At 54.8% G+C, this 12500-nt stretch overlaps 1 protein-coding gene across 6 annotated transcripts in view; it reads right to left on the bottom strand.

The window, feature by feature from the left end:
• The window catches only part of numb (NUMB endocytic adaptor protein), a 44340-nt gene that overhangs the window by 17251 nt on the left and 14589 nt on the right, over positions 1 to 12500 (bottom strand). For all 6 annotated transcript variants that reach the window (XM_035430933.1, XM_035430964.1, XM_035430956.1 and 3 more), the window contains exons 2-3: positions 6051 to 6187; positions 1 to 50 (exon numbers count right to left, since the gene is read on the bottom strand). The exon at positions 1 to 50 is cut by the window's left edge and continues 25 nt beyond it. In XM_035430933.1, coding sequence (XP_035286824.1) covers positions 1 to 50; positions 6051 to 6176 — 176 coding nt within the window. In that variant the 5' untranslated portion in view covers positions 6177 to 6187. The remainder of the gene's footprint in view (positions 51 to 6050; positions 6188 to 12500) is intronic.

The following is a 12500-nucleotide window of genomic DNA, read 5'->3' as shown; positions in this document are numbered from 1 at the left end:
TCACAGATGTGCATCCCTCGAGACTCCTCCACCTCCACATGGCCCAGATACTGCGGAGAGAGAGAGAGAGAGAGGGGTGTGAGAGAGAGAGAGGGAGGTGACAGAGAGAGAGAGGGAGAGAGAGAGAGAGAGAGAGAGGGGTGAGAGAGAGAGAGGGAGAGAGAGGAAGGTGAGGTTGAGAGAGAGAGAGAAGGGTGAGAAAGAGGGGTAAGGGTGAGAGAGAGAGGGAGGTGAGAGAGAGAGAGAGAGGGGTGAGGGTGAGAGAGAGAGGGAGGTGACAGAGAGAGAGACAGAGAGTGGGGTGAGGGTGAGAGAGAGGGAGGTGAGGGTGAGATAGAGAGAGGGGTGAGGGTGAGAGAGCGAGAGGGAGAGGGAGGTGAGAGAGAGAGAGAGAGGGGGGGGAGGGTGAGAGAGAGGGGGGAAAGGGTGAGAGAGAGAGAGGTGTGGGTGGGAGAGAGCGATAGAAGGAGAGAAAAGGTGAGGGACAGAGCAGAGAGATGAGAGACAGAGCCTGTGGGGGTTTGTCGTTTGTCATTTATGTACCTCAATGCTTTTGCAACACAAATTTTACTTGTCATGCAAATAAAGCACATTTGAAATTGAACCTGAATTTGAGAGAGTGTATGAGAAAGAGAGGGTGTGTGTGTGTGTGTGTGTGTGAGAGAGAGAGAGAGAGAGAGAGAGAGAGGGAGAACAAGAAAGATAGAGAGGGAAAGAGTGAGCGAAGGAGACAGAGAATAAGAGAGAGAGACAGAGAAAGAGGGTGAGAGACAGAGAAAAAGACAGAGGGTCAGAGAGAGAGAGAGAGAGAGAGAGAGAGAGAGGGTGTGTGTGTGTGTGTGTGTGTGTGTGTGGGGGGGGAAGGGGACAGCGATTCAGCCCGCCCCACAGGAAGAGCCCCTCGCCCTATCGCGGGGCGCTGGTGACCGTGTGGCTGGCCCTGCCGGCTGACCCCTGCGATCAATGGGCGGAAAGGGGCGGGGCGGGGCCGGCCCGGGGCCCCTGCGTGTCACCGTGATGTCACACCGCCGGCCCACCCAGACACCAAGGTCAGCCCTGGAGACGCTCCATTGTGTGCGCTGCCGAACAGGAAGTCCTTACCCTTTCCCTCCCGCCCAACCCAGCGCCCCCGGCGTCCCCTCCCGCACCCGACCGACCCCCTCCCCTTTAAGGGAACAAGCGTCAATCACAGCGCCATCGACAGCCGCAGTCGATAAACATTCTCCAATGCGCTCTCAGAACTGCAAATCCCATACTGCTCACACCAGCTCAGCAGCCTCCATGTGCCAGAGGGTCACTACACATCTATGGCAGTAGTGTATGGACAGTAATGGCTGTAACTCAGAGGTTGCAGGTTTAAATCCCAGGCGGCACAGCCATTATATCCTCGATCAGAGCTGTCCAACCCTGTTCCTGCAGATCTTCCGTCCTGTAGGTTTTCATTTCAACCCTAATTTGGCACACCTTACTCCATCAATTAGCATCTCAACGAGATCTCTAGCTGTTGAACGAGCTGCGCTCTGTTAGGGTTGGAGTGAAAACCCGGTAGGCTCCCAGGAACAGGGTCGGACAGCAGCCCTTGCCCTTGAGCCAGATACTTAACATAAATCGGCTGGACGAACACCCAGCCGTATAAATGGATGGCGTGCTTGTTTTTTAAACTGCACACGCAGTTAAACGGCCCCTGATAAGAGCTTGTGCTAGCTGCTTCACATGAAGCAGAGAGCCTTCCTGGACAGAGCGGGCCTCCAGGTTACCGTGGCGCCCAAAGTGCCTCTGACCTCACCAGGCCGAACACAAACACTAAAGCAGAACGCACAACGGCGCCGCGCCAAACATCTGTCTGTCACCTGCGGAACACCAGGTCCTCCAGGCGATGGAAAGCAGAGTTTACGCGCGACTGAAAGCGAGGCTGTTTATTTGATCGGACGGAGAGAGGCGGGGGGGGGGGGAGGCTCCATACTGCCGTGAGCCCCAGCGGCCAGAGATGGTTTCGGGGCTCCACTATAAATACGTGTGCGCAAAAACAAACCCCACCCCCACCTCCACCCCCACCCCCACCCCCACCCCCAGTTTCATTTCTAGAACCTTGTGACTAATAAACCCGTCAAAACAGCAGTCATCGGCCGCCGCGTCTGGCGGAGAGCGAGCGCGTGAAAGCGATCGCGGGGGAACGGGGGAAACGGAGTATCGGGTTGTGCGTGTCCGCGGCGGCCTGACGAGCGGCGGCAGGTGCCAGAGGGAGGGCTCCCGTGTCACATGAGCGGGGGGCCTAAATGCGAGCGTGCCCTTCAGCCCGACTCCGCCCACGCTTTAACTGACAGCCCGTTCCCAGCGCGACTCCTTATTTAAAAAGTGCGGCGTGCAGTAAGAGGGGGGGCAGGGAGGCCCACGGACGGACGGCAGGCGTGGAGGGAATTCTGGGTATGTTTTAATATACGAATGCTGATGACGGGTCGAATTGCACTTTAAAGGAAAAAATTCAACTCATTTGGAGTCCCCAAAAGCAGTAGTGCTGACACACATGCACAGTGTGTTTGGGATTAAACAGGAGCAGGGTTCTTCCTGACTCCATCATTAGGAGTCATTTTTCCAGCCTTCAGGAGCACTCAAACTCACGAAGCAGGGCATCAGTGCCACTGCCTGCGGAGAGCAGAAACAGCATCCTTTCACTGACTTCCTGTTTACTGATGTGTGATCCTGATGCTCCTACCAACTCAAGCTCATCAATCTCTCTCACACACACACATACACAGTTACACCCATATCCATAAACATACACACACACACACAGGCATGCACACACGCCAGCACGCACATGTACACACGTGTGCTCGCATACGCCTGTGTCTGCGAAACCGGCCCTAAATGCTAATGTAGCGCAGTATCTCAAAACCAGCAACCATGAAGCTCAACCATAAAACATTCATGGAAACGATTCCTTTTTTTCTTAGCTGACCAGACAGCTGGATTCTAAACATTTAAAACCAGGTTAAATAAAAACCATACAGCCATATCTAGCCAGAGGAGTCCACTGTATAGAGCTTAGCCTGTTCAGGTTCTCTCAGCTTTACGAGAACAGGGCTTCAGGATCAGCAGCGAAGTCATGGGCACCTCAGCAAAGATAACTTTACGGGTGTTTCTGCTGCGTTTCTTCTTCTGTAGTGTTTCTCAAATGAGCTCCCTGGCCTAATGGAGTGCTGTGGGGGCGGAACTGTGCTGCGAGGCTCCGCCCACGAGTGTGAAGTCAGCAGACTCAGCACAGACAGGAGGGGGCGGGCATGCAGTGAGCAGCCACTCCTGTGAGCAAAGTCCAGCAAAACACATTCTCATGCCAGCCAATAGCAACCTCACACACATACACACAGTTACTCAAATGCACACGCAAACACAAACATGTACACATTAACGCAAACAAATACACACACACACACAGACACAAGCACACACGCACACACACTCAAACAAACATGTACACGTTAACACAAACAAGCACACACACACATGCATACGCACACACAGACACAAGCACACACACACCCACACACACACAGACACGCCTACACTCCCTCGGTCTGCAGGCAGAAGGCAGTCCAGTGGGAGAGATGATCTCAGTATAAGGAGCGCAGAATCGGCCTGTCCCCCCCCCCGAGTGTTTCCGGGGGGAAACCCTGAGCAAGCAGAACAGAGGCTGACCTCACAGTCAAACATCCCACTTCTCCTCTTTACCTTCCAGAACCTCTCCGTTCCCCCTTCTCTCCATCCGTCCAGCACGGCAGCGCTAATCTCTCCACAAGAATTCCAGCCCACACAAGCCGGGCCCGGAGAGAGAGGCCGACAGCGCGCAGGGCTAGCAGGTTAGGTTGCACATGCACAGGCGGTGCGGGGGGGGGGGGGCGTCTGGAGAAAGGAGGAGGAGACGAGAAGAGGAGAGGAGGAGGAGAGGAGATGGGGGGGTGGGGAGGACTCACAAAACCTATAGACTTGTCTTTTTTCTTTTTTTAAATGTTCTAGATTTCGACTGCGACTCGAGACGCATCCAGGCCCAGTTTGGGTCAGACACCAGCGCTGAGAGTGAGGAAGACGGTGACTGATAACAGACCTGCGTCTCTCAGACGCGTCCAGATCTACGGTTAACACCAGCACAGCACGGAGAACCACTTTCATGTTTCAGAAACAAAACGCAACTGCACGCACGCGCACACACACACACATATGCACACACACACACACACACACACACACATATGCACACACATACACACACACATACACACACACACACACACACACACACACACACACACACATGCATGCACACACACACACACACACACACACACACATACGCATGCAGACACACACATATGCACACACACACACACACACATATGCACACACACACGCACACACACACACACATATGCGCGCACACACACACACACGCACACACACACACACATATGCACACACACACACACAGGAAGTCTGTCTCTGGGTCTTATCTCTGTAGGAGGAGAGCACGCAGGGATCTTCCTTCGGCTCATAAAGAATCCGCGCTGGGGGAGAGACGGCTGTGTTCCGCAGGTGGGGGGTGACGCTGAGGTCAGGAGGGAGGGAGAGAGGGCGAGGGAGAGAGACGGAAAGAGGGAGAGAGACAGAATGAGAGTGAGTGAGAGAGAGAGAGAGAGAGAGGGAGGGAGGGAGAAAGAGGGAAAAAGGGAGAGAGAGAGCAAGAAAGGGAGAGAGGGAATGAGAGTGGAAGAAAGGGAGGGGGGACAGACAGAGGATTCTGGGATGTCCACAGGAGAGGAACCCCTTCAGTGTGCTCTGACTGGGCCTCAGCCCAGCGTGCGCCTCGCACCCCGATCACCAGCGCTCCTGCCCCGCTGCTCAAAAACATCACATGACCCCCCCAGCCCACCCCCCAAACGCACACCCCTCCCCTCCCGGGTGGGCGGCTGGGGAGCGGCAGCGGGGAGGTCAGGGTTTGGTGTACCAGAACAGCTCTGTTTAGGAAACCCGGGGCTGTTGCCACAACACAGCGGCGAGGCTCGCTGGGCTCGCTGACCGCACCGAGGGCTGCTCAGGTAGAGCCGCCATTACTCACAGACAAATCAAACATGGCCGCTGCGGATCCCGCAGGAATGTTAAAAGCTCAGAGCGCCGCTAGCCCGGCGCGCTCGGGAAAGAGTCCGCTCTCAGTAACCCCCGGCGCCCGGGAGCGCGCGCGCGAAAGAAAGCTCTGACCGAGCGATGTTAGAGCCACGCCCCCTGGGCCTCTCGGGTGCCGCACCGTTAAGGCTCAGATGCAGAACGCTCCGAGGTCTGTTCAGAATGCGTTCGCTAATGTGGAACCAAACCGATGAAACCTGAAGGCGTATTAGCAGTGTATCCGGAATACAAAAACGCCAAATGCACAAACTTTGTATTTTTCCAGTCTTCCGAGTACGCTCTGCATGTAAACAGGGTGTCAGTGCCTTAGTATCAGTGCACAGAGTATGGCTGTGTCAGTGGCTCAGTGTGCAGCGAACTCAGCTGTGTCAGTGGCTCAGTGTGCAGTGAGTTTGGCTGTGTCAGTGGCTCAGCGTACAGTGAGTTTGGCTGTGTCAGTGGCTCAGTGTGCAGTGAATTCAGCTGTGTCAGTGGCTCAGTGTGCAGTGAGTTTGGCTGTGTCAGTGGCTCAGTGTGCAGTGAACTCAGCTGTGACAGTGGCTCAGTGTGAAGTGAGCTTGGCTGTGTCAGTGGCTCAGTGTGCAGTGAACTCAGCTGTGTCAGTGGCTCAGTGTGCAGTGAACTCAGCTGTGTCAGTGGCTCAGCGTGCAGTGAGCATGGCTGTGTCAGTGGCTCAGTGTGCAGGGAACTCAGCTGTGTCAGTGGCTCAGCGTGCAGTGAACTCAGCTGTGTCAGTGGCTCAGTGTGCAGTGAACTCAGCTGTGTCAGTGGCTCAGTGTGCAGTGAGCTCAGCTGTGTCGGTGGCTCAGCGTGCAGTGAACTCAGCTGTGTCGGTGGCTCAGCGTGCAGTGAACTCAGCGGTGTCAGTGGCTCACCTTCACTGCGAAGCTGCACTTGCCGCTGCGCACAGCCTCCTCGTCGGTCTGCCACTGGTGCGGCCGGCTGGACTCGGGCACGTGGATGTCTTTCTTCCTCCGGAAGCTCTGCCGTAGCTTGTTCATCGCTGAGCCTCCTGCGCAGGGCGAAAAGAGGAAGTGAGGCAGGAAGTGAAAGAGGATGAGCGAGAACACTTCAGTCACTTGATGGAGTGGCTCCTTCATGCTGTTTATGAACTGAGCTCAGGAATGTGCATTACACACGCACGCACACACACACGCACACACGCACACACGCACACACGCACACACGCACACACGCACACACGCGCACACGCGCACACACGCACACACGCACACACGCACACACGCACACACGCACAAACGCACAAACGCAAACACGCGCATGCACGCACACACACATACACACGCGCCGCCAGGACACAAGCGACAGGCTCCTGCTGCATCACCCGCAGAAACTGGGAGGGAAGGGAGCACGGACGTGTTCAGGGAGCAGATGATGTTCAGGAGCGATCAGCGGCCTGAGTGCTCATACAGAAGTGAAGGCAAGTCGGCAGCAGAAAGAGCATCGTAATGGCCTCCCCTGGCCTCCGCTCGCACACCGCTCTCTCCGCACCCCCACCGCCCTCTCCGCACCCCCACCGCTCTCTCCGCACCCCCACCGCTCTCTCCGCACCCCCGGCCCCCCACACACTCACAGTTCGATCGGCGCATCCGCACTCTTCACCTCCGGCTATCAGCGGCTGTCCGGAGCGATCCGGTCCGGAGCGCTAAAGCCAAATCTGCTCGCCCGGTAAGGACAAACGGAAGATCAGCATGCTGAGGAGAGCGCGGTCGATACGGGCCGGGCGCGCGGTCACATGACGCGCTAACGCGCAGGGCGTCCCGCGGGAGACCGGGCCGACCGCCAGCTCAGAGAAACGCACAGGTCTGCGCGGCGGGAACAGGCTGTGAAATCACTTGACCTGATAGGCCAGGCTTCATCGGCGAATCAGAAGCGCGCGCTCACACCGCAGAGCATCATGGGGGCTGACCGGAGGGATTCCCAGACTCCCCGGCTCTAGCAGCAGGCCCTGCCGTGAGCCAGCTTCTGTGTTACAGTGACTGCAGCTCCGCTCAGCGCCAAGGGGGAGTCAGACCTCCCACAGCTCTGCTCCTACCCAGAGTACTGTACACGCACTCGCGCACGCACGCACGCACGCACGCACGCACGCACACACGCACACACGCACACACGCACACACGCACACACGCACTCACACTCACACTCACACTCACACTCACACTCACACTCACACTCACACTCACACTCACACTCACACTCACACTCACACTCACACACACACACACACTCACACTCACACTCACACTCACACTCACACTCACACTCACACTCACACTCACACTCACACTCACACTCACACTCACACTCACACTCACACTCACACTCACACTCACACTCACACACACACACACACACACACACACACACACTCACACTCACACTCACACTCACACTCACACTCACACTCACACTCACACTCACACTCACATACAAACACACACACACACACACACACACACACACACTCATGCTAGGAAACAGAAGCAGATAATACAGAGGGAATACGAGGGCTCCAGCAGCTCAGCAGTATCACTTTAAACAGCAGAGCCAGCGGCACCGCAGCCAATGAAAACAACGGGAGGCTCTTATCTCACGGCCACACATGGACCGCACTGGGCTACAGCAGCCAGCCTGGGTCTGCAGCAGCCAGCCTGGGTCTGCTCTCACACTAGCCTGGGTCTGCAGCAGCCAGCCTGGGTCTGCAGCAGCCAGCCTGGGTCTGCAGCAGCCAGCCTGGGTCTGTTTTCACACCAGCCTGGGTCTGCTGCAGCCAGCCTGGGTCTGTTTTCACACCAGCCTGGGTCTGCTGCAGCACAGATACTATTCACCCCAATATCACACAGTATAGATACCACTCACCCCAATATCACACAGTATAGATACTATCCACCCCAATATCACACACTACAGATACTATCCACCCCAATATCACACAGGAGATACTATTCACCCCAATACCATGCAGTACAGATACTATTCACCACACTATCACACAGTACAGATACTATTCACACAAACATCACACAGTATAGATACTATTCACCACACTATCACCAATACCATTCACCATAGTGCCCCAGAGCAGACACATTTCACCCAGTATCACACAGTACAGATACTTCTCACCATAATATCACGCGGTACCAATACCATTCGCCAGAGTGCCCCAGAGCAGACACCTTTCCCCCAGTATCACGCAGCTCAGAAAGCGTGCAGTGCAGTGACAGAGATTGATTTTTGTGTGCTCACTGGGGCTGGTGTGAGAGACAGGCACACAAAGAGCATGTAACCAGAGAGCAGGCCCCGCGCAATCACGCGTGAAACACACCTGTGTGCGTGTGAGACGCCCGGGGACGGCGGTGGCAGGCTCTACGGGATCCGCGGCATTTAGGTCATATCAGGTGTGCAACACTGCAGGCTACATTCCTCTGCTTATTCATCTCATTTACAAAGGACAGGAATCACACTCTCTCTCCCCAGTCTGTCTGTCTGTCTCTCTCCCCCCTGTCGGTCTGTCTCTCACCACAGTCTGTCTCTCTCTCTCTCTCCCCTGTCGGTCTGTCTCTCGCCACAGTCTGTCTCTCTCTCTCTTGTCCGTCTCTCTCTCCACTGTTGTCTCTCTCTCTCTCTGCCCATAGTCTCTCTCTCTACCGTCTATCTACCCTGTAGGCCTATGTCTCTCTCATTCCAATCCTTCCTGTCTCTCTCTCATTACCTATTTCTTATCTCTACAGAACCAGACCCAGCCCACGGTCCACTGCCTGCTGTGTCTCTACAGAACCAGGCCCAGCTCACAGTCTCTACAGAACCAGGCTCAGCTCACAGTCTCCACAGAACCAGGCCCAGCCCACGGTCCACTGCCTGCTGTGTCTCTACAGAACCAGGCCCAGCTCACAGTCCACTGCCTGCTGTGTCTCTGCAGAACCAGGCCCAGCTCACAGTCTCTACAGAACCAGGCCCAGCTCACAGTCCACTGCCTGCTGTGTCTCTACAGAACCAGGCCCAGCTCACAGTCCACTGCCTGCTGTGTCTCTGCAGAACCAGGCCCAGCTCACAGTCTCTACAGAACCAGGCCCAGCTCACAGTCCACTGCCTGCTGTGTCTCTGCAGAACCAGGCCCAGCCCACGGTCCGCTGCCCGCTGTGGCTGAGCGGGCCTGTGTGGACCGGCGCCAGAGCTCTGGGCCAGCGGGTGAGGCCGTATTTCCCATTAACAGAAGCCCATTTAGAGCTGATCCCAGCCAGATGGGCTGCGGTTTAGCACTGACAGGCAGGCCTGGCACCAGCCAGAGAGCCCGCACATTCCAACAGGAGTACACATGGCACACAAATAACACTGCACACCAGGGGGAGAGGCCTCTGTGTGTGTGTGAGTGCATGCGTGTATACGTGTGTGTGTGCGTGTGTGTGTGTGTGTGCGCGTGTGCGCGCATTTGCTCGTGTGTGTGCGCACAAGTGCGTGCATGTGCATTCACGTATTTGCTTGTGTGTGTGCCTGTGCGTGCATGTGTGCATGCGCACACATGCATGCATGTTTGTGTGTGTGTGTGTGTGTGTGTGTGTGTGTGTGTATTTGTGTGCACAAGTGGGAGATTTGATTACATCTAAAATAATCTTTCTAAGCATGGAGAAATTAGATTAGACTCTGCAGGAAGATCCTGCAGATGAGAGGGTTTCAGGGAACAGAGGGAGACAGAGAGAGAGAGAGCGAGAGAGAGAGAGAGAGACAGGGAGGGAGAGAGAGAGAGAGACAGGGAGACAGAGAGAGAGAGAGAGAGCGAGAGAGACAGGGAGAGACAGAGAGAGAGAGAGAGAGAGAGAGAGAGAGAGAGAGAGAGATGGAGCCACTGCTTCCTGAATCCAGGCCAGGCTCCAGGAAGCAGCGCTTGGCTCAGTGGCTCCAGTGTGACAGGCTGGACTCTGGGAGACGCGCTCCAAACATGCCAGGCCCAACACGCGCTGCCACAACCCTCCACAAACACGAAACTGCCACATGAATACACAAACAATTAAATGCTGCCGTGTTACCATGGCAATCTCATTTTTTGCAGTTAGCGCTGGATTAGCATGCTTATGTAGAGCAGGAAACATGGGAAGAGTGGATGTGTTATATAAACCCTGGCCTTGGAGAAATGCAGGGCCAGAGTGCATGGCATTCAGTGCTCAGAGCAGCAGTGTGGGGTAGTGGTCAGAGCAGCAGTGTGGAGCAGTGATCAGAGCAGCAGTGAGGAGCTGCAGTGTGAAGCAGTGGTCGGAGCAGCAGTGTGGGGCAGTGATCAGAGCAGCAGTGTGGGGGAGTGATCAGAGCAGCAGTGTAGAGCAGTGGTCAGAGCAGCAGTGTGGAGCAGTGGTCAGAGCTGCAGTGTGGGGCAGTGATCAGAGCAGCAGTGTAGAGCAGTGGTCAGAGCAGCAGTGTGGAGCAGTGGTCAGAGCAGCAGTGTGGGGCAGTGGCCAGAGCAGCAGTGTGGGGGAGCGGTCAGAGCAGCAGTGTGGAGCAGTGGTCAGAGCAGCAGTGCGGAGCTGCAGTGTCGGGGGTATTTGTAAGAAGTCTGAAACAGTGCCAGCCGAACGAAACGTTCAGGGCCATTATGGAAATCATAAAGGAAGAGTGAGAACAGAGAACCCACAAGCTGCACTAATGAGGCCCTGGTGCACGCTCTGCTCTCCAGACAGAGGAAGGCCACGGCAGCCAGCCGAGACAGACAGGCCCAATCCCACGGGCGCTAATCCGCCGCGAGCCTTCAAACAGAGAGCCCCACAGCACCCGTAAGCAAAGACAGGAACACGCTAACGCCAGTAAGCAAAGACATGAACACGCTAACACCAGTAAGCAAAGACAGGAACACGCTAACACCCGTAAGCAAAGACAGGAACACGCTAACACCCGTAAGCAAAGACAGGAACACGCTAACACCCGTAAGCAAAGACAGGAACACGCTAACACCCGTAAGCAAAGACAGGAACACGCTAACACCCGTAAGCAAAGACAGGAACACGCTAACACCCGTAAGCAAAGACAGGAACACGCCAACGCCAGTAAGCAAAGACAGGAACACGCTAACGCCAGTAAGCAAAGACAGGAACACGCTAACACCAGTAAGCAAAGACAGGAACACGCTAACACCCGTAAGCAAAGACAGGAACACGCTAACGCCAGTAAGCAAAGACAGGAACACGCTAACACCAGTAAGCAAAGACAGGAACACGCTAACACCAGTAAGCAAAGACAGGAACACGCTAACACCAGTAAGCAAAGACAGGAACACGCTAACACCAGTAAGCAAAGACAGGAACACGCTAACACCAGTAAGCAAAGACAGGAACACGCTAACACCAGTAAGCAAAGACAGGAACACGCTAACACCCGTAAGCAAAGACAGGAACACGCTAACACCCGTAAGCAAAGACAGGAACACGCTAACACCCGTAAGCAAAGACAGGAACACGCCAACGCCAGTAAGCAAAGACAGGAACACGCTAACGCCAGTAAGCAAAGACAGGAACACGCTAACACCAGTAAGCAAAGACAGGAACACGCTAACACCCGTAAGCAAAGACAGGAACACGCTAACGCCAGTAAGCAAAGACAGGAACACGCTAACACCAGTAAGCAAAGACAGGAACACGCTAACACCAGTAAGCAAAGACAGGAACACGCTAACACCAGTAAGCAAAGACAGGAACACGCTAACACCAGTAAGCAAAGACAGGAACACGCTAACACCAGTAAGCAAAGACAGGAACACGCTAACACCAGTAAGCAAAGACAGGAACACGCTAACACCCGTAAGCAAAGACAGGAACACGCTAACACCCGTAAGCAAAGACAGGAACACGCTAACACCCGTAAGCAAAGACAGGAACACGCTAACACCAGCAAGCAAAGACAGGATCAGGCTTATGCCAATCGCACAAAAACATGTAAACACGCTGCAATATCTCTGCGTGTTCCGGTCAAAACTGTGCCAGTGAAAAATGTTTACATTTCACGTTCCTTTTCACGCCCCAGAAACCTCCCGGTCGCTCAACGGGAACTTCTAGTCTACCGTGACCTTCACAGATTCGCTGGAAAGTCAGCACAAATGTGTCGACTGTCGTAAGCAACAACCAAGGGATATTTCTCACTAACATCTTAATTCGTTTTTTTTTACTGCACTCCACTGAAGCAGAATCTTGCCTTTATTTCCGAAGTTGAAGGACCATCCCTGCCCAGCCGTAAGGCCCAAAGCACAACGAGGTATGTGGAGGACTTAGAAGCCGGCTGATCTATCTCAATAACCAAAAATGCATTAATATTTAAAACAA

The sequence above is a fragment of the Anguilla anguilla genome, chromosome 1, assembly GCF_013347855.1.
Source record: "Anguilla anguilla isolate fAngAng1 chromosome 1, fAngAng1.pri, whole genome shotgun sequence".
Lineage (NCBI taxonomy): Eukaryota > Metazoa > Chordata > Actinopteri > Anguilliformes > Anguillidae > Anguilla > Anguilla anguilla.
This window is presented reverse-complemented; position numbering and strand designations above follow the sequence as displayed.